The 16328-nt window shown below is 29.1% G+C and overlaps 1 protein-coding gene across 11 annotated transcripts in view; it reads left to right on the top strand.

Moving 5' to 3' along the window:
• The window catches only part of LOC134712745 (ankyrin repeat and MYND domain-containing protein 1-like), a 49674-nt gene extending 35184 nt beyond the window's left edge, over positions 1–14490 (top strand). Inside the window, exons 16-21 of one of the 11 annotated variants that reach the window (XM_063574588.1) lie at positions 1567–1721; positions 2891–2911; positions 4152–4238; positions 8185–8318; positions 11654–11691; positions 12535–14490. In XM_063574588.1, coding sequence (XP_063430658.1) covers positions 1567–1721; positions 2891–2911; positions 4152–4238; positions 8185–8318; positions 11654–11689 — 433 coding nt within the window. In that variant the 3' untranslated portion in view covers positions 11690–11691; positions 12535–14490. Of the gene's footprint in view, positions 1–565; positions 744–1566; positions 1722–2890; positions 2912–4151; positions 4239–4756; positions 4786–8184; positions 8319–11653; positions 11696–12534 lie in introns of those variants that run through there. The other 10 variants (XM_063574589.1, XM_063574590.1, XM_063574591.1 and 7 more) reach the window with 10 other exon arrangements.
• The last annotated feature ends 1838 nt before the right edge of the window (positions 14491–16328 follow it).

The raw sequence follows: 16328 nt of genomic DNA, 5'->3' as shown, positions 1-16328 counted from the left end.
TTTATTTACAGCTTATTTGAAAACAATAAGAAAAAATATAGGTCACAGAGGAGTTAATATAAAAAATAAAAATTCAATGCCAAAAAATTGCATTTCTGCACCAAAGGGAGATAATTTGGAGCTTATTCAATGATATAAACACTTTAAAAGTCATCTGGGGATAAACCAAATCGATTTTTTTGGTTGATTTTTGTATTATATCATAAATTAATAATTAACAGTGTAATAAATAAAATTTGTAATGAAAAAATATAGGTTTAATTTTTTGATGAAATTTCTGTACCAGCGAGCCTCCTTTATAGCTTTGAATAATAGTTAATTGTTCACAAAGTTAATGTTTCTATCTTTTTATGCTGAAGTCTTTTCACTGCCCTATTTTTGTTTAGGCACTCGTATTGAAGTTTTCTGAAACTCATACACCAAGAACTCATATGCTTATAACCAAATCTCTCAGACAGAGTTCAAATTTGGGCATTCATAAATTGAAAAAAAAAAAATCACTACACCAGATTTTTAGTGGTTCAAAAAAATGTCATGAGGTAGTACATAATGTGTTTTGTTTCAGCTTACAATTTTGGCATGGATCTCATTCCTCACTTCACAGTTCTTTCCATTGGAATCCTATGCACGTAACTCTGTTTGCACCAGAAATATTCAAATTATGTGTTTGTGTGTTATATAGGAACAAATACTTTATAAAAGACATTAACATTGTCTTGAAGATGTAGCTGATATCAAACATTCATGTAAATTTGAGTTTCTTAATAAATATGATAGTGATGATGTTAGAGCACCAGGCTTGTTCAGTGAAAGCAGGCAGAAATAATTTAACATTTTGTTAATTTTCTCTCAGTTCAAAGCATTTAGAACAATTCAAATAGAAGTATTTGTTCCATGTTGAATTGTTGCTTTTGTTACTTAACAACGGATTATTTTTTCATTTATTTTTAAGCATTTATTATTAAACATTGGAATAGGATCAGGATATTTTGTTGATTGACGTTTGACCAATCAGAATGTTTTTGCTTTTTTTGCGTTTTGTTTGTTTTTTAATTAGTTTGCTGTGATTAACTTAACATACCACTATTTTAAAGTTATAATGGGTGTTGGAATTTGTAAATTACAGTATTCTATGTTAGGAAAACAGTTTATTAATTGGTTTATTGAATTATTTATAAAGACAATAACAAAATGCACCGTATATTAAATAGTACCTATTAGCTTTGACTGGAATGATAATAGAAGGTACAGGGGACACTTTTGGTTATAACATTTTGATAGATAAAAGGGAGATTTAATTTGTTAATTTGAATATAATTTATTTTTAAAAGTAATGAGGTGATGATATGAATACCTCACACAAATATTTTAGTCACATTAAATATCATGTAACTATCTTATGACTCCTCCAACAGCGATTAAGTCAATTATTAGGTCCCTCAAAACTGTGCATTTTTTAGGAAAGAGTATTTTCATCTTATGTGTAACACATTTTAAATTTATGTTTAGCTGTCAGATAAAAATCTGTTTGGTCTTCCCTAAACCTTGTTACTTTTCATTTTATAGAAAGCCCCTGTTTAAATACTGTTACGAGTGTGGCCGATCAGTAGGTGTCAGACTGTCAGCTTGTACTAGATGTAAGGAGGTATATTACTGCAGTAAAGCCTGTAAAATCCATGCCTGGGACAAGAGGCACAAACAGGAATGTGTAAGGATAGGAGGTAAGATCTGTCATAGTTTATAGAATTTAATATCAAACATTGAGGTGAAGTGATGAACAACCTGCCAGGAATGTATATAGATGTTGTCCCTAAGAGAATAGAGTTGCCTCCCCTTCACTGTTAATTTGGATTTTTTTAAAAGTTATTCCTTGCATTTATAGGTAAAATGTATTGCATTAATGCTAGTGTTAAACATTAAACGTGAGGCAATAAAATGCTGTTTAGATTTCTCCCAACTTTCACTCAATACAAATATAATGGGAAGCTGAGCAACTGCATTTTACCATTAGTCATGTAAAAGGTATACATTTGTAATATTCTTCTTGTGCTTTTCTACCATATATTAAATGTATATATGTATATTATAAGAAATATATGAAGGAAGTTCTCTTATTTCTGGTGGAGATCTTGTTTTTATGTTTTTTATCAGTTTTAAATTACTTAATTTTGAACATAAACGTCTCCTATTGAATAACAAATAATCATAAGCAAATGCAATGAGCACAGTTTATATACCACCCTTTCTTAACACTGGAGTTTGTAAGTTTTTCAATGATTTTAAATCTTGCTGTAAATGAAAAGTGAAGACCCATTATATAAGTACTATTTCTTTCATATATTATTATTCCCAAGTATAGAGAGCTTCCTTCTTTCTGCATGGGTAAAAGGATCCTTACAAATATACTGCCTGTCAACCTTTGCTTAAACTATATGATATTTATTAGGAACTCTGTACAGTGCTAGTCCAACTTGGACAGAAGGTAGAAAAAATACTAATGACAAGTGGATAACAAATAACGGGAAAGGCAAGACCGCTCTATCATGCTCACATGACTCACATATAAAGCTTATAAAACACAGCGGTCACTTTTTAGCTTGATTTTAAAGCATATATAGCATTTAATATATATACTTTGGCTTGCTGTAGGAAATGAATAAATATTAATCAATCAGTTGTGTGTAGTGTTTGTTAGACATATATGTGTTTTAATGCTTGGTGTTCTTAAGTTTGATATATAGCTTCCTCCACTTAAAATATCATAAGCTGTGGGGTTTTGTTTATACTTAGTTGATTCCAAATTGTACATGTAATTAGATGTGTTGTTTTGAGATACTTTGTTGCTTCTTGGCCCAAAACTGTAGGTATCATTAGCTCTGTTCTTTTTTAGATAGTTTACTGAGCCCTGGAGGTATTGTCATAAATTCTGTTCTTTTGATTTTGACCCTTGATCCCTTTTTGTATATATCATTCTTTTTTTTTAGATAGTTGCTTGGTATCCAACTGTTCATATCATAAACTCTGTAACCTTTCACTGATATTTCACTGATAATTGCACACATATTTTCCACTTTCCAAGAAAAGATATACATTATAAGTCCCAAGGCCTACTACCAGATTGTATAATTCATGGAAATAAAATTTGAGCTAAAAACTTGTAGAATTATAAAGACTGTTGATTTTTTATGAAGATACAAATCAATGTTTTTTTAAGTTAAAAATCATGTTACGAAAGAATTTGATAGGATAACTGTTTAGGAGATAATAAACCAAGAAAAGGGTAGTGTTTCTAAGAGAATTGGTTCACATATATCAAATTGCTAGCCATTGCCAGTAACAATTCAGTGGTGTATAGACATTAAGGATTTATCTTTTAATGTTTTATAACTGACTTTTTTATCTCCTGGTTGTATGCTTTACTCAGTGTGGTGTTTTTGGGTTAAGTCCTTGGCTAGAATAAACCAAAGAATTGAAAATTGATATTTACTGCTTCTCTGCAAGGCACACATCATTTAGATACTAGGCCTATTATATATATAATTACCTTCTGAAATCACATATTAAAATCCAGCTTAGTGTCTTAGTCAGCATTGGGTTCATATTCATATCAGACTAGCATGTTCTGATATTTTTGGGATATTAACCACTAGCTTTGAAAGACCCAATCCACCCATCTATCCATTATAAGTTTTACTGATGCCATCATGATTTGGTTGACTATTATGGGTAGATTGGTTTTATTTGGAAATGATAAATCCTGTTGTTTTCTGACATCACTGGATGTGAGTTATGATGAATAACATCACAACAGGTGCCACTGGTGGAGCAGAAACTACTTACCTTTCCTTTACCCCAGTTTTTTTAGTGTTTTTGTTGTTTGATCTTTAATTTCATTTGTAGGGTTTTGTAACAGGAGTTTGTAGTTTTTTATAATCAAATGCATGCTGTTTTTTTTGCGTTTATGGCTTTTGAAAAAATAAAGAGTTAATACATCTTCCACTTGATTGACTTGAATATTTTTGCCATGTAATTAGCTATAGACAATCTAGAATTTCAGGATACCTCTATTCATTTCTGCTACCTTTTTACTCCATCATAATCATGATAATAGCTGTAAGTACAATACATTTGTAAGCTGTTTATTCTATCAGATTCTCTAAAAGATCTTAAAGTCCAGAAAAAGTGGGAAAAGACTGGCAAAAATGTTGTGAAAATGATAAATGCTGTGAAATTATTGAGTAAGTTAGGTGTGCGCCCTCCAATTAACAACAAATAATGTAATAAGATGTGTATTGCCCAGCACAGATTTGCACCCAACATTCAAAGATGTTTACCAAGTGTGTTGTTTATGGGGAATATGATAGATTATGTTTTTATTAAATTATTTGTTTTTGCATACTTTCTCAATAGAATAAATAAAAAAATAGTGTAGACAAGAAGAAATCATATACATATAATTTGCCTTTCACTCATATTAAAGATATGAAGCCACAGTGCAGCAGAAAATTGTTGTATGGAAAATCATTTTCCCATTATAAATGTTAGCATTTATAAGATTGTATATGAACACTATGTAGTATGTGTACTAAACTAAATAAATGAATTAATGGTGTTATGATTTATAAATCTATGATTCTAACATAGAGATACAAATTTAATGTTTATAATAAATGTTATCATTATGTTTCCCATAAAATGATTTTTATATTTATTTTTTTTGCTTTGCCATAACATTAAAAATCCACCCTATTTTTAGAAAGCTTTGAAAAAGTGTACATTGTAAAGGTAATTTGCATGAGAATTGAGAACTTTTACTTTAAGTCTTGTGTGGTGTCATAATGCAAAAAACAAACCCAACTAAAATACAAGTTGAGCATGAATCAGCTTATATTTGATATCTATGAACAGATGCATTGCACTTGTTTATATAGAGTTTAAGCATGCATGCATTGTTTGGTTAAACAATTACTTCCTAATAAGATTGGTTTTTGTTTTGATTTATTAATTTTTATTAAACTTGTTGAAACTTAAATTTGATAATGGATGTTTTCTAAGCAATATCTTTTTTGTTTACCTATAGTTAGGTATGTAAATCCGCAAGACTATTTCTATTCACTTGTCCATCTTTTACTATTGCAGTACTTCATATGACCATAATAAATAGTTTCTACTTATTGCAAAGACTGCATCAAAACAAGGGTTTACTGGGATAGAAAATTGTTGAAGAATGATGCTTTAATTTTTTTTTTTATTATAACAATCAGTAATATGTATGTACCCAAGGTGAGGTATATAGGTTATGTTTATCCTGTTTTCATCTGATTTAAAAACACAATGAGCCTGACATTTATAGATATATCAACATAGCCATTATTCATGGTTATGTCATCAAATGATATTATAACTTTCAAACTATATATCATAGGGTCTATTTGATGTTTTCTCTATGTTTCAAACATCTACCGTAATATATAAAATAAAAAACATTTTTTATTTACGATAATTATAATTATCATTGCATATGGGGAATACCTAACAATTCTTTGAGTTGCACGTTTTGACATGAACACATTGTTAATGACTTATATATGTAAAAAAAAAATTAATAAGTATGAAAGCTGTCACATTTTAATTGTGTGGTTTAATACTTAAAACAATCACTGTTTGTTTGTGGTTTGATTATTTAACATTGTTTTTTTCCATACTAGGCAAGAGTGAGTATTGTTTTAACATCTCTTGTTTCACAGCTCTCTCAGTTTCTTTATTTCTTTTGTTAGGATAAGTGCAGAATGCGTTTGCCTGTTGTATCTTTACGAGAACAAACATTTGGTCCATTATATAGTTTAAGCGTATATATTTATTGTCATATGTAAAAATTTTAAATGGAGATTAAGACCAACCACTAGTCAATATGGGTTTAGATGCTAAATCAAATATTTTTATATTGGATTGCCACCTTACTAGAATATATAAGAACATATGATAGGAGGGAACAAAGTTGCATATATGATCATATATATATATATAATGAGCTAAAATAAACCTAAATAAGTTCATGAAAAGGTGGTTTCTAAATAACAATGGCATTGTTCTGAGAAATTTCTGAAAGTTAGAATTATGAAAACAGGTAATGAACAGGCTGTCTTGTATACCATTTGTACTTTTGTTTTAATGTGCATTTTTCTTTTCAGCTTTATTCTTTTTTAATTAAACTTCAATAAACACACTTTTGTTTTATTCTGAACACTGTAGACTTAATCAGAGTTCTGGAAACACCTATTTTTCTAAGCGTGTTTTTTTCAATTGAATATTCTACTCAGAATTCTGGAGAGATCTTTCTTTAATTAACTACTTTATTCAGAGTTCACGGCACCTCTCTTAAACTAACTGTTTTATTCAGAACATCAATGATACTTCATCTAAATTTGTTCTTTTATTTAAAGAATTGCAGACATCTCTTTTATTGATGTGTATTATTTTTCTCAGAATATTATTTTATAGTTCTATGTTTTCATTTAGATCATTTTGAATGCATGTTTGAGTTTAAGGAGAAACTTAAAACTGAAGAGTTTAGGGTGACAGTTTCAAACATTGGCCCATGGATTATCATGTTATAATGGCTATCATTCTGTCATTTTATTTGCCTGTCATTATTGAATCAAGCAGCTGTCCAAATTGTTTTTGTTATGAATGTAATTGTTGATGTATTTATAAGAGTACAAATGTTGATGAATCAATATTTACAAAATAATTTCTTGTGTCCAGTGTATGTCTTTGACATACCTCACAAATGAATTGATATACTTATGCAACATTAAACAATCTAGCAAAAGGTTTGTCAACCAGTTTTGTTTGATATGCCATTTTGGAAATTTTTGACGGCCAAATGAATAGGAATTTGAAACTAATTAAATATGTACTTTTTTTATAACCAAAACAGAAACTCTGGTTTGTGAACTTTGAAAACAATTAAAATGATTATTTATATCATTTTCTGTCCATTTATTTGGCTATATCACATTCATTTCACTTCTTTATTCATGGGTTGAGACTAAAAATTAAGCAATAATTAAACCCCAAGAATTTGTGTGAATGTGGCATAAATGATTTTTAAATCGGGTAGAAGCTCCAAATTGTTGAAGATTTAAGATTGATATGCAACAGAGATTATCATGAAGTCCTCTTTATACAATAAAAGGATTTGAAAGTGTCCTTATTTGCATTTTACTGATAAAACAAAAAAATGTTGAAAATCTAGGTTTATAAAGATATGAAAGATGTGGACAAACAAGTAAATATCAAGAAGTTGGGAACGGAGAATACCAGCAGGATTTTTATTATCTTTCAGGAAATATTAAATTGCCCCTGCAAATGTACCTGTATACAGTTAAATCAGGCGCTTATTTTGCTATGTGTGACACTTGTCTTTTTGTTGTATTGGTGAAAACAGTATTCAAATAAGGCAGTATCTCTGTTATTATGAAATAGAAATTCTAATTATCCTAGTAGGCATGACATTTCAGCAAATGAACTCTTCATTATGTAAATTTATGTTATATGATTATTTTTTTTTTACCTATATATTTATAATATAACATATAAAAATAAAATATATGTAAATATTTGTTGTCCAAGTTCTTTTGTGAACTACATCTAGTTTTGCGTCTTTGCAATGTTTCAGATAATGATATATTTTGTTTTACTAAATTAATTTACAGGTACAGTATCCAGCTTAACAATAAATATGTTTCTTTTTACGTCACCATTTATAAAGTAGGATTCAAATATATTTTTTCTCTTTTCATTTCTTTTTGATGCATATTTATATCAGAAATCAGATTTATTGACATATTCTTCAAATTTTTATGAATAAATTATTTTATTTTAACACACAGGGTAGAGGTTAGAGCTTGTAAGAAAAAAAAGTGCCTCATAGTTATGTCTATGTCCAAATAACTGGTATTTTATTATCCTCTTAGTCAGGATATCCAATCAGGTATTTATCACTGAGGTGTAACAGTGATGAATTTTATTTTATGATGTAAAGAGTTAAATTGTGATGGGGAATAATGTGCAAACCATTTTTTTGTTGTTGTGTATAACCCTTTAGAAATAAAACTGCTATTTTATGTATTATGAGATGTCTCATTGACACTCATACCCCACCTTCTTATATCTATTTAGGGAGATCCAGAAGTCCTAGCCCAAAGAATGGCAGAAAGGGAAAATCAGACAGTCCGACTCCTAACACAGACCTTGGTAAAGGAAAACTCACTGTTCATGACATCAATAAGGACAAAAAGGCATTAAGGATCAGCGTAAGTTTCTATGTAAATGTGGAATAGTTAGATTGTTGATTGTGTGTTAACTTGGTATAGTTAGATTGTTGATTACGTGTTGATTTGGTATAGTTAGATTGTTGATTCTGTGTTGAGGGTGTACAATGATAGACAGTGGTTTGATTCTGTGTTAGGTGATGGATAGAAACTATAGATTTTTCTTCAGCTCACACCTCCATTCCATGTTGAGTTATGGTCAGACAGCAGAGGAGATAAATCTGACTGTCACTTCTCACTTCTGGAAGAAGTGACCATCATATTTTTATGCCCCACCTACGATAGTAGAGGGGCATTATGTTTTCTGGTCTGTGCCTCCGTTTGTTCGTCCATTCGTTCGTCCGTTTGTTTGTCCCGCTCCAGGTTAAAGTTTTTGGTCAAGGTAGTGTTTGATGAAGCTGAAGTCCAATCAATTTGAAACTAGTACACTTGTTGGTTATGATATGATCTTTCTAATTTTAAAGCCAAATTATACATTTGACCCCAATTTCACGGTCCACTGAACATAGAAAATGAAAAACGAGTTTCAGATTAAAGTTTTTGGTCAAGGTAGTTTTTGATGAAGTTGAAGACCTAACAACTTGAAACTTGGTACACATGTTCCATATGGTATGATCTTCCTCATTTTAATGCCAAATTAGATTTTCTACCCAATTTCACGGTCCATTGAACATAGAAAATGATAGTGCGAGTGGGGCATCCGTGTACTTAGGACACATTCTTGTTTTGATATATGGTTTAAAGTTTACATTTAAACTTAATACATGTACAAACCCCACAACAGTCTAGTGATGGCAGTTTGTTGTCCTTTTAATGGTTTGTTTTTGTCGTGCTGTATTTTTTAGTTGTTCTATATCATTTTCTTTCATTTACACATGATGCTATTATGAATACTGAAATTTTGCTATTTAGATCACTTTCCTGTTTAAATTATTGACTTTTATACATAAATAAATCTAATCAAAATATACAAAAAAGGAGTGCCTGTTTTGAATATTTCAGTGAATTGACAATTTCACTACATTTCCCATATCCCCTTTGTTCTTTGCATTGCTTGTACCTCTTTAATTGATGTTTTACCAACAATTTCAAACATGATTTGGAAGAAACAGGAAATTTGTGTATTTTGTATATATTTGGTATTTTACAATGATTTATAAGATGGGGATATCATCTGGGAGTGTTTTCTTGTCTGTCGTTAAGTTTATAATATCCATCATATTTTGTGTATTCAGAATAATATTTATAGATTAAAACTAGGTTGTATTATTTGAAATATAAACACGAAAGGTTTTAATTATGTTTTATTTTAAAATTTCAGAAACAAAAAGTAAATGTTTTTTTGAGTTTTTACTATCTGTGCCCTTCCATTGATTAAAGCTTTCTTACAAATGTTTTGCCTTCAGGTTTCATATTATTTGACTTCTTACTGCCATATAACACTATGTTTTCTGTCTAATTTGTTAAAATCTAAAAATAAGATTTATTATTACCTGTGACAACTATTAAGGATGGAAGGTGGATATTTTTTTCCAGACTTGTTGATGGCATTGTTACTTTATATAAGTAGAACTGACATAATACTAAATACTATATAGCTCATTCCAAATAAACACTGTAAAATCAGGTGTTTTTTAATAGATGTAACTTAAATTAAAGGTTCAACAATTGTCTTATATTTTTAAGAAAACTCAATATTCTATGACAAAAGTTTGAACTAAAGTCAGCACTCAAATGTTTTATTTTTAGTAAATATATAATGAGGCTTTACGGAATAAATTATTGAATATTGAATGCAAAGTAATGTAAATGTTCCTTCAAATTACAACATTTTCATAGTTCATACTATTGCTCTTAGTCAGTTGTTATGTGCTAAAAGTCCATACAACTAATTTGAAAATAGATAAATTAATGATCACCTTTCAATGGTTGTTTGATATGTATTCATTTCTTTAGTAGATTGGTACAATGGTAATGAAACCTGAATTCAAAACATTTATGCAATAGCCTTTTGTCCTAAACTTATCCCATACCATGTAGATACATATATTATCATTATTATGAATTTTGTGCACCAGTTCTAAAATGTATTTATTAAACTCCAAAGTTCTTTTTTTCATAGTGATTGGAAAATAACGTTTTCCTTCTAAAAGGTTTAAAACAAAGTCATGTTTGTTCTGTAGAATAATTGTTACTACATAGCTACTTAATAAATGACGTATATTGACTTCAGTTGCAAACTAGATAGGAACTGAATTAACTTTCACACTAGTGCAAGGTTTGATGCAATGTAAAATGTGGTTCCTCTGGCAACATTGATTCATTCATAGGGGCATTTACTAAGTAAAGATTGTGGAAGTTATACCTGCAAATGATTTCCAGAACTTACCGGTATAACAGTATGTTTTTAGATTATTTCTGAATCATTGGTTAATCTTTAATTGGTTATACAGCAAGATCCATAGAAATTTTCATTGTCCCAATTTGTTTTTGTATTAAAAAATTGTTTAACTAAGATTTCACTTTCTATTATTTTTTAGTGGTAAGGTTTGACACTGTGAACAAAACTATATAATATTTCATAACTGTTAAATTAATTTATCATATTAAGTTACTTTTGGGATAATAGCAAGGGTTTGCATCCTTTGACTCATCCTCTTTGTCATTATGAGTTAATATTACCAGCTCTCTATTTTCAATGGTCTGATATCTTAATTAAGTCATTCAGGTATTCTTATCTACATTTTTAAGTATACACAACAAAACGCAGTGTGTTGATCATGTTATGATATCATCCATGTCAAGCAATTCACTGTTTGAGTTACAAAATGATTAGTATATGTTTTAACTAAACTTGTCAAGAAAACTATTTTTTTAAAGATTTATTTCAGTTTCAAATTTCTCAAGAAAACCCTCTTAGTTAAAATTTATTTAAGTTGTAAAAAGTAGTGCATTACATTTGAATTTGTCTGTTCTTTCTATGGACAAAGGGAGCTTATAAAAATGACAACTGAATTACTATGTAATTGATACAATGCAATGTGTAAATTTAAGTTCAAAATGCAAAGTGATATAAACTCATCATAGATACCAGGATTGCAATTTTAAATTTGTGCCAGACATGTGTTTTGTCTACAAAAGACTCAGTAGTGAAGTTGAATCAAAATAAGTTAAAGGCCAAATAAATTAAGATGTTGAAGAGCATTGAGGACCAAAAATCCCTAAAAGTGACTTTACCCTTCCATGCTCACAAGCATTTTTTGATATTTTAACTATGAAATTTAGGGATTACATGTAATTGATAAACTGTATTTCAGATCAACGATAACAAAACAAAAAATATAACAGCCTAATTGTAGGTGATATTTTGTTTATTACACACGCTTCCATCTCAAACACTTGACCTTCCCTATATAATCAAGATTATTTCCTTTGCACAATTATTTGCAGAGTGGAAAGTGTGTTTGTTACTCACATACTTAACAGTGGTTTATTTTTTATCTATTGCTACGTATACCTCCTGTTGATTCTAATATCTATTTGACAGAATGTTAATACCTTTTGTTTTGATATATACATATGTCCTATAAGGGGTTAAGACTTCTCTTTGATTTTATAGACACCTAGGTGATCATACAAAATAACATATATCAGTTTACATTTTCATTTTTATTTTGAATTCATCAAATAACTTTTAATTAAAATTTTAGAATATGATTCGCATACTTGATTTGATTTTTCTGATTAGAATCCAATTATTGTTTAATTGTACTTGCAATATTAGTAGTCAAAGCACGCAACATCATTTTCCAGATCTTTGAAAGTTTAGCTTATGGATCTGTGTTTAGTAGTGTTCTATTTTTTTTTCTCTTAATGAAATGTATGTTAATATGAAGTTGAAAGGAACTTTGAAAATATTACACATGATAATTTACTTTTTCTTCAATATCATAACATGATTGGTAACTACTTATTAGCCTAGAATTTAAACAATTTCATTTAAATTATTTTGACATTAAAACATGTATTTTTGTGCATATATTTAGATAATAAAAAGATTATTAAATGCAAGATTATATTGATTTCAAAACTGCTTTATAACTTTTACAGAAAAAAATCATCGAATAATAAGATAAAAATATTTCTCAACAATTATTTTTCTTAGTACATAACATAAAATTGTATGTGATATTTGCAGGTTCCCAATAAAGGATTAAGTACCAGTGCTCGAGGAAGGAAGCGAGAAGTTACAATACTCGGGGTTGATCCAAGGAAAATTACATCCGAAAAAGGTCAAAGAAGGCGACCTAATTACCCACCGTGGGTTTATGTAGATAATTATAGTTATGTATAATTTGCATTTTATTTAATTTATTTTAATTTTTTCAACAAAAGACATTCTTGTTAATAGTAATTGATTTTTAATAGAAGTTTTATTATACAATAAAGAAAATGTGCAATGTTTGAATGTTAAATATGTTCAACAGTACAGATCCAGTTTAAGTTTGATGCTTTCTATCACAAATGCTATTCGATTGAATATTTACATTCTGTACATTTTCCTGTTTTTATGTTTATAGACTTAATTTCAGGGACGACTGTTATTCAGTTACAAAGCACAAAAAGACAAAAATATGTTTTAAGACTATGAATGTCAAATTAGAAGCAAAATGTATGTAGTTAAAGCTTTCTGTTTTATATGAATATTCAGTCATTTAATGAAATGGTTGTGACTAAAATCTCTTATTAAAGAATATAGAAATAGAATTGTAATGTTTGTTTATGCTGTTGTGTTTTCTATTTTCATTTATGTGCCAAACATTTTGTTCAATATTAAATTTCATTGAGTTGAACAACAATTAAGGTTAAATTCCTTATTCATTTCACTTGAATATGTCCATGGGTTGTGTGAAATTTATATCAATATCAGTTAGCATATTAGGCTGATTTACCCTTCAAAAGGAAATCATTTGTTTAAATCAAGGATATCCATGAAGGAATTTTTAAATAGATACTAAATGAAGTGGGCAATATTGTGAATTTACTTGATAAGTAAAATTGAAATAGGACATTTTATTTAGATGATTATTCAGAATTTTCTGGGAAATAGATGAACTCAGCTTATTATGATATACATGAAATACTTTATGTTCAACAAAACAAATTGGCTTTTAAATATTTTCAATGAAAAGATATTTCATGCAAACATATCCTCCAACAGGGTTTTTAAGACTGCCCTTTTTGTTATTGCTTCATGAATTTTTAACCCTTATCAATGTTATATGAAAAAAAATATGAATATAAAATATGAAAAGTAGTACATGAAGGAGAATCATGTCTTTTTTGTTTTGTTTTTTAATAAGCAAGTGAAATGCCTTTATGGTTTTATTAAACTGCTGTGTATTTTCCTGTGCCTTGTAATTTGTTACACATGTTTGTTGATTCCAGAATAGAAATATTTTAGTTTATAATTGTTCATAAATCTGTGATATTTTATTGAAAATTTATTTTTACATGACATAGTCTGCTTTTTTAAAAACAGATCATAAATTTACTGTATTTATAAATTGTATTTAAAAAGTTTAACATTATTTATCTAATGTTTAACTTTAATACATAATAATTGTTATATTATAATCAATTTGCATATGTTTCTTATCTATAAAGACAAAAGTGCTTCTTATTATGTACCTTTTTATTTTAATTTTATCAGAGGCTTTCACCATAATAATGAATACATTTTAATGATTTTAGGATTCACATTTCTTTTTTTCAATAATCAAATATTTAGTCAGAATTTCGGAATTTCATTGGTTTGTTTTAATGTTTAAGAATGCATTTAGAATTATATGACTGTGTCTTGCATTTAATGTGTATGAACTTTTACTATGAAATATGTTAATTACCTCTTTCACAACATATTCGAAATGTGAAGCAGAAAACAGATAGATGTTTATCTTTTATAGGACTTTTATGAGACCAATTACTGCTGAATCACTTCTGTCCATATTTTATAGGACTTTTATGAGACCAATTACTGCTGAATCACTTCCGTCCATATTTTATAACTATTTTACAGTAATGAGTTAAGCTTAGAAATGAAGTTTATGCACTTTGAAAAATTAAAAAAAGGTAATCTATGTTATCTTTATCATTTAATAAGTTTTTGTCTTAAATGAATTACACAAACAAATATACACACACACACACAAATATATATAATATAAATATGTGCATCTGAACCAGCGACAACTATACCACACATTTATCCATTGGATCACTAGTGATGTTGATACAAGGCTGAAAACACTTTCTGTATATATAATTTGTCTAAAAAACAGTATGATTTTGTGAGTCTGTAAATATGAGAAAGCAAATTGCTTTCTCTGGCTAGGATTCGTACCTATGGTACTGAGATATCGTAGCACACGAATTGCCTTGTACTATGTTCAGCCTGCTAGTTGAGCCTAGGTGGTACAATGGTCTAGCTCACAAGTCATAGCTGTTGTATATATATATATATCCAACACAATCATAGGTTTGAACATTGTTTCCAATTTAGACTTGTTTATATTATTGTGTTTGGGCTTGTACTAGATTTTCCTTTGGGTTTGTATAATCCGTTCAGCCAATTTTGACTCTTTACAATTCAAGAGTTTATCCTTAATTGAGGTAAACTATTTGGCCTTCCAAATACTGTTTCGATCCCTAACATCACTGAAGAGACATTAACTGTGGAAATTCAGATTTGGTGTATAAATATTTGTTTACAGTAAACCATCTTTTTCACAAGTTTATTGTTTTCTGTTTGTTATTAAACTAATATATAAGTTCCGTTTTGTTACATCTGGTGATCAAGTTATTTGGCAATTTAGATCCCTGCTCGAAGGATGAATGTCAGCAATTACATCTTACTGCACAGAAAATATTTGTAGGACTCAAATCTGTGGCAGATTCCAATCTATGGTAAATGAGACCTCAGGCCATCCCAAATCTAGGGCAGACTGTTTACAATCTATGGCAAGTTTTGCAATTTCCTAACCTATGTTGAAATTTGTTGCAAAATTCGTGCAAATGGAAAACAAAACAGTACATAATGCTACCAATAACTTAAATGTATCAAACATGTGGAAATGTACGACTACGGGATCATGTCTATAAACATTTGTGAAATAAGCATTTCCATAACCATAATGGTCAACTGAATTGTTGTAGCAATCTAAAACTGATGAGAATGAAATGATGTGCCTTGTATAATTAAACATTTTCTAATCTGTGCATAGTACCTGTTTAACCCTCCATAGATTTCTGTCCTAGATATTTACTTTATCTAATATATCTAACAAACGGGGAATTCTAGTGATGGAAAAAAGTGGTACTGCATGATTGCTATAAAGACAATTTTCACAATCTAATTTTATTATATATTAAAATCCGAAGAGACGCTATTAGTCCATGAACAGATGAAAGCTATATAACTAAAGGGATCAAATATATTTTTAGCTCAACAATGCTAGATTGAGTTGGAACCATAAGCAATTTAGTAATTTCTTTTATCAATGCAACAAAAAATTAAAAAAAGGAATCTTGTAAGTTAGTCCAGCACCTAAGCACTGATAACTGGACAAGTAATACTCACCGGGACTAATAGTTAACCAGCGTCGGTATCATTTAAGTGTTGGAAAATGAGAATAATACTTATAAAGGGGTATTTCCGACTTCCAGGCTTAGCCACAAGAAAAATAGAAAAATAAGAAACTCTTGACAATACTTGACTTTTTTTGTTCAAACATTTAAGATGCTGATGATTTCATAACGACTATTTCAGACTTTAAATTCATCTTCCAACTATGCATATACATTTCTTCAATAAAAGATAATTACACGATGAACAAAGATATTTTAGTTTGAGCGGTACATATCTACCATGCACTCGGAATTTTAGGTTTAATACGTTAACAAAACCAGCAGCAATCACATTGCACTAGAATT

This window comes from Mytilus trossulus, chromosome 3 (genome assembly GCF_036588685.1).
Source record: "Mytilus trossulus isolate FHL-02 chromosome 3, PNRI_Mtr1.1.1.hap1, whole genome shotgun sequence".
In the NCBI taxonomy this organism is placed as follows: domain Eukaryota; kingdom Metazoa; phylum Mollusca; class Bivalvia; order Mytilida; family Mytilidae; genus Mytilus; species Mytilus trossulus.
Note: the sequence above shows the minus strand (reverse complement) of the source record. Positions and strands in the feature narration are given on the sequence as shown.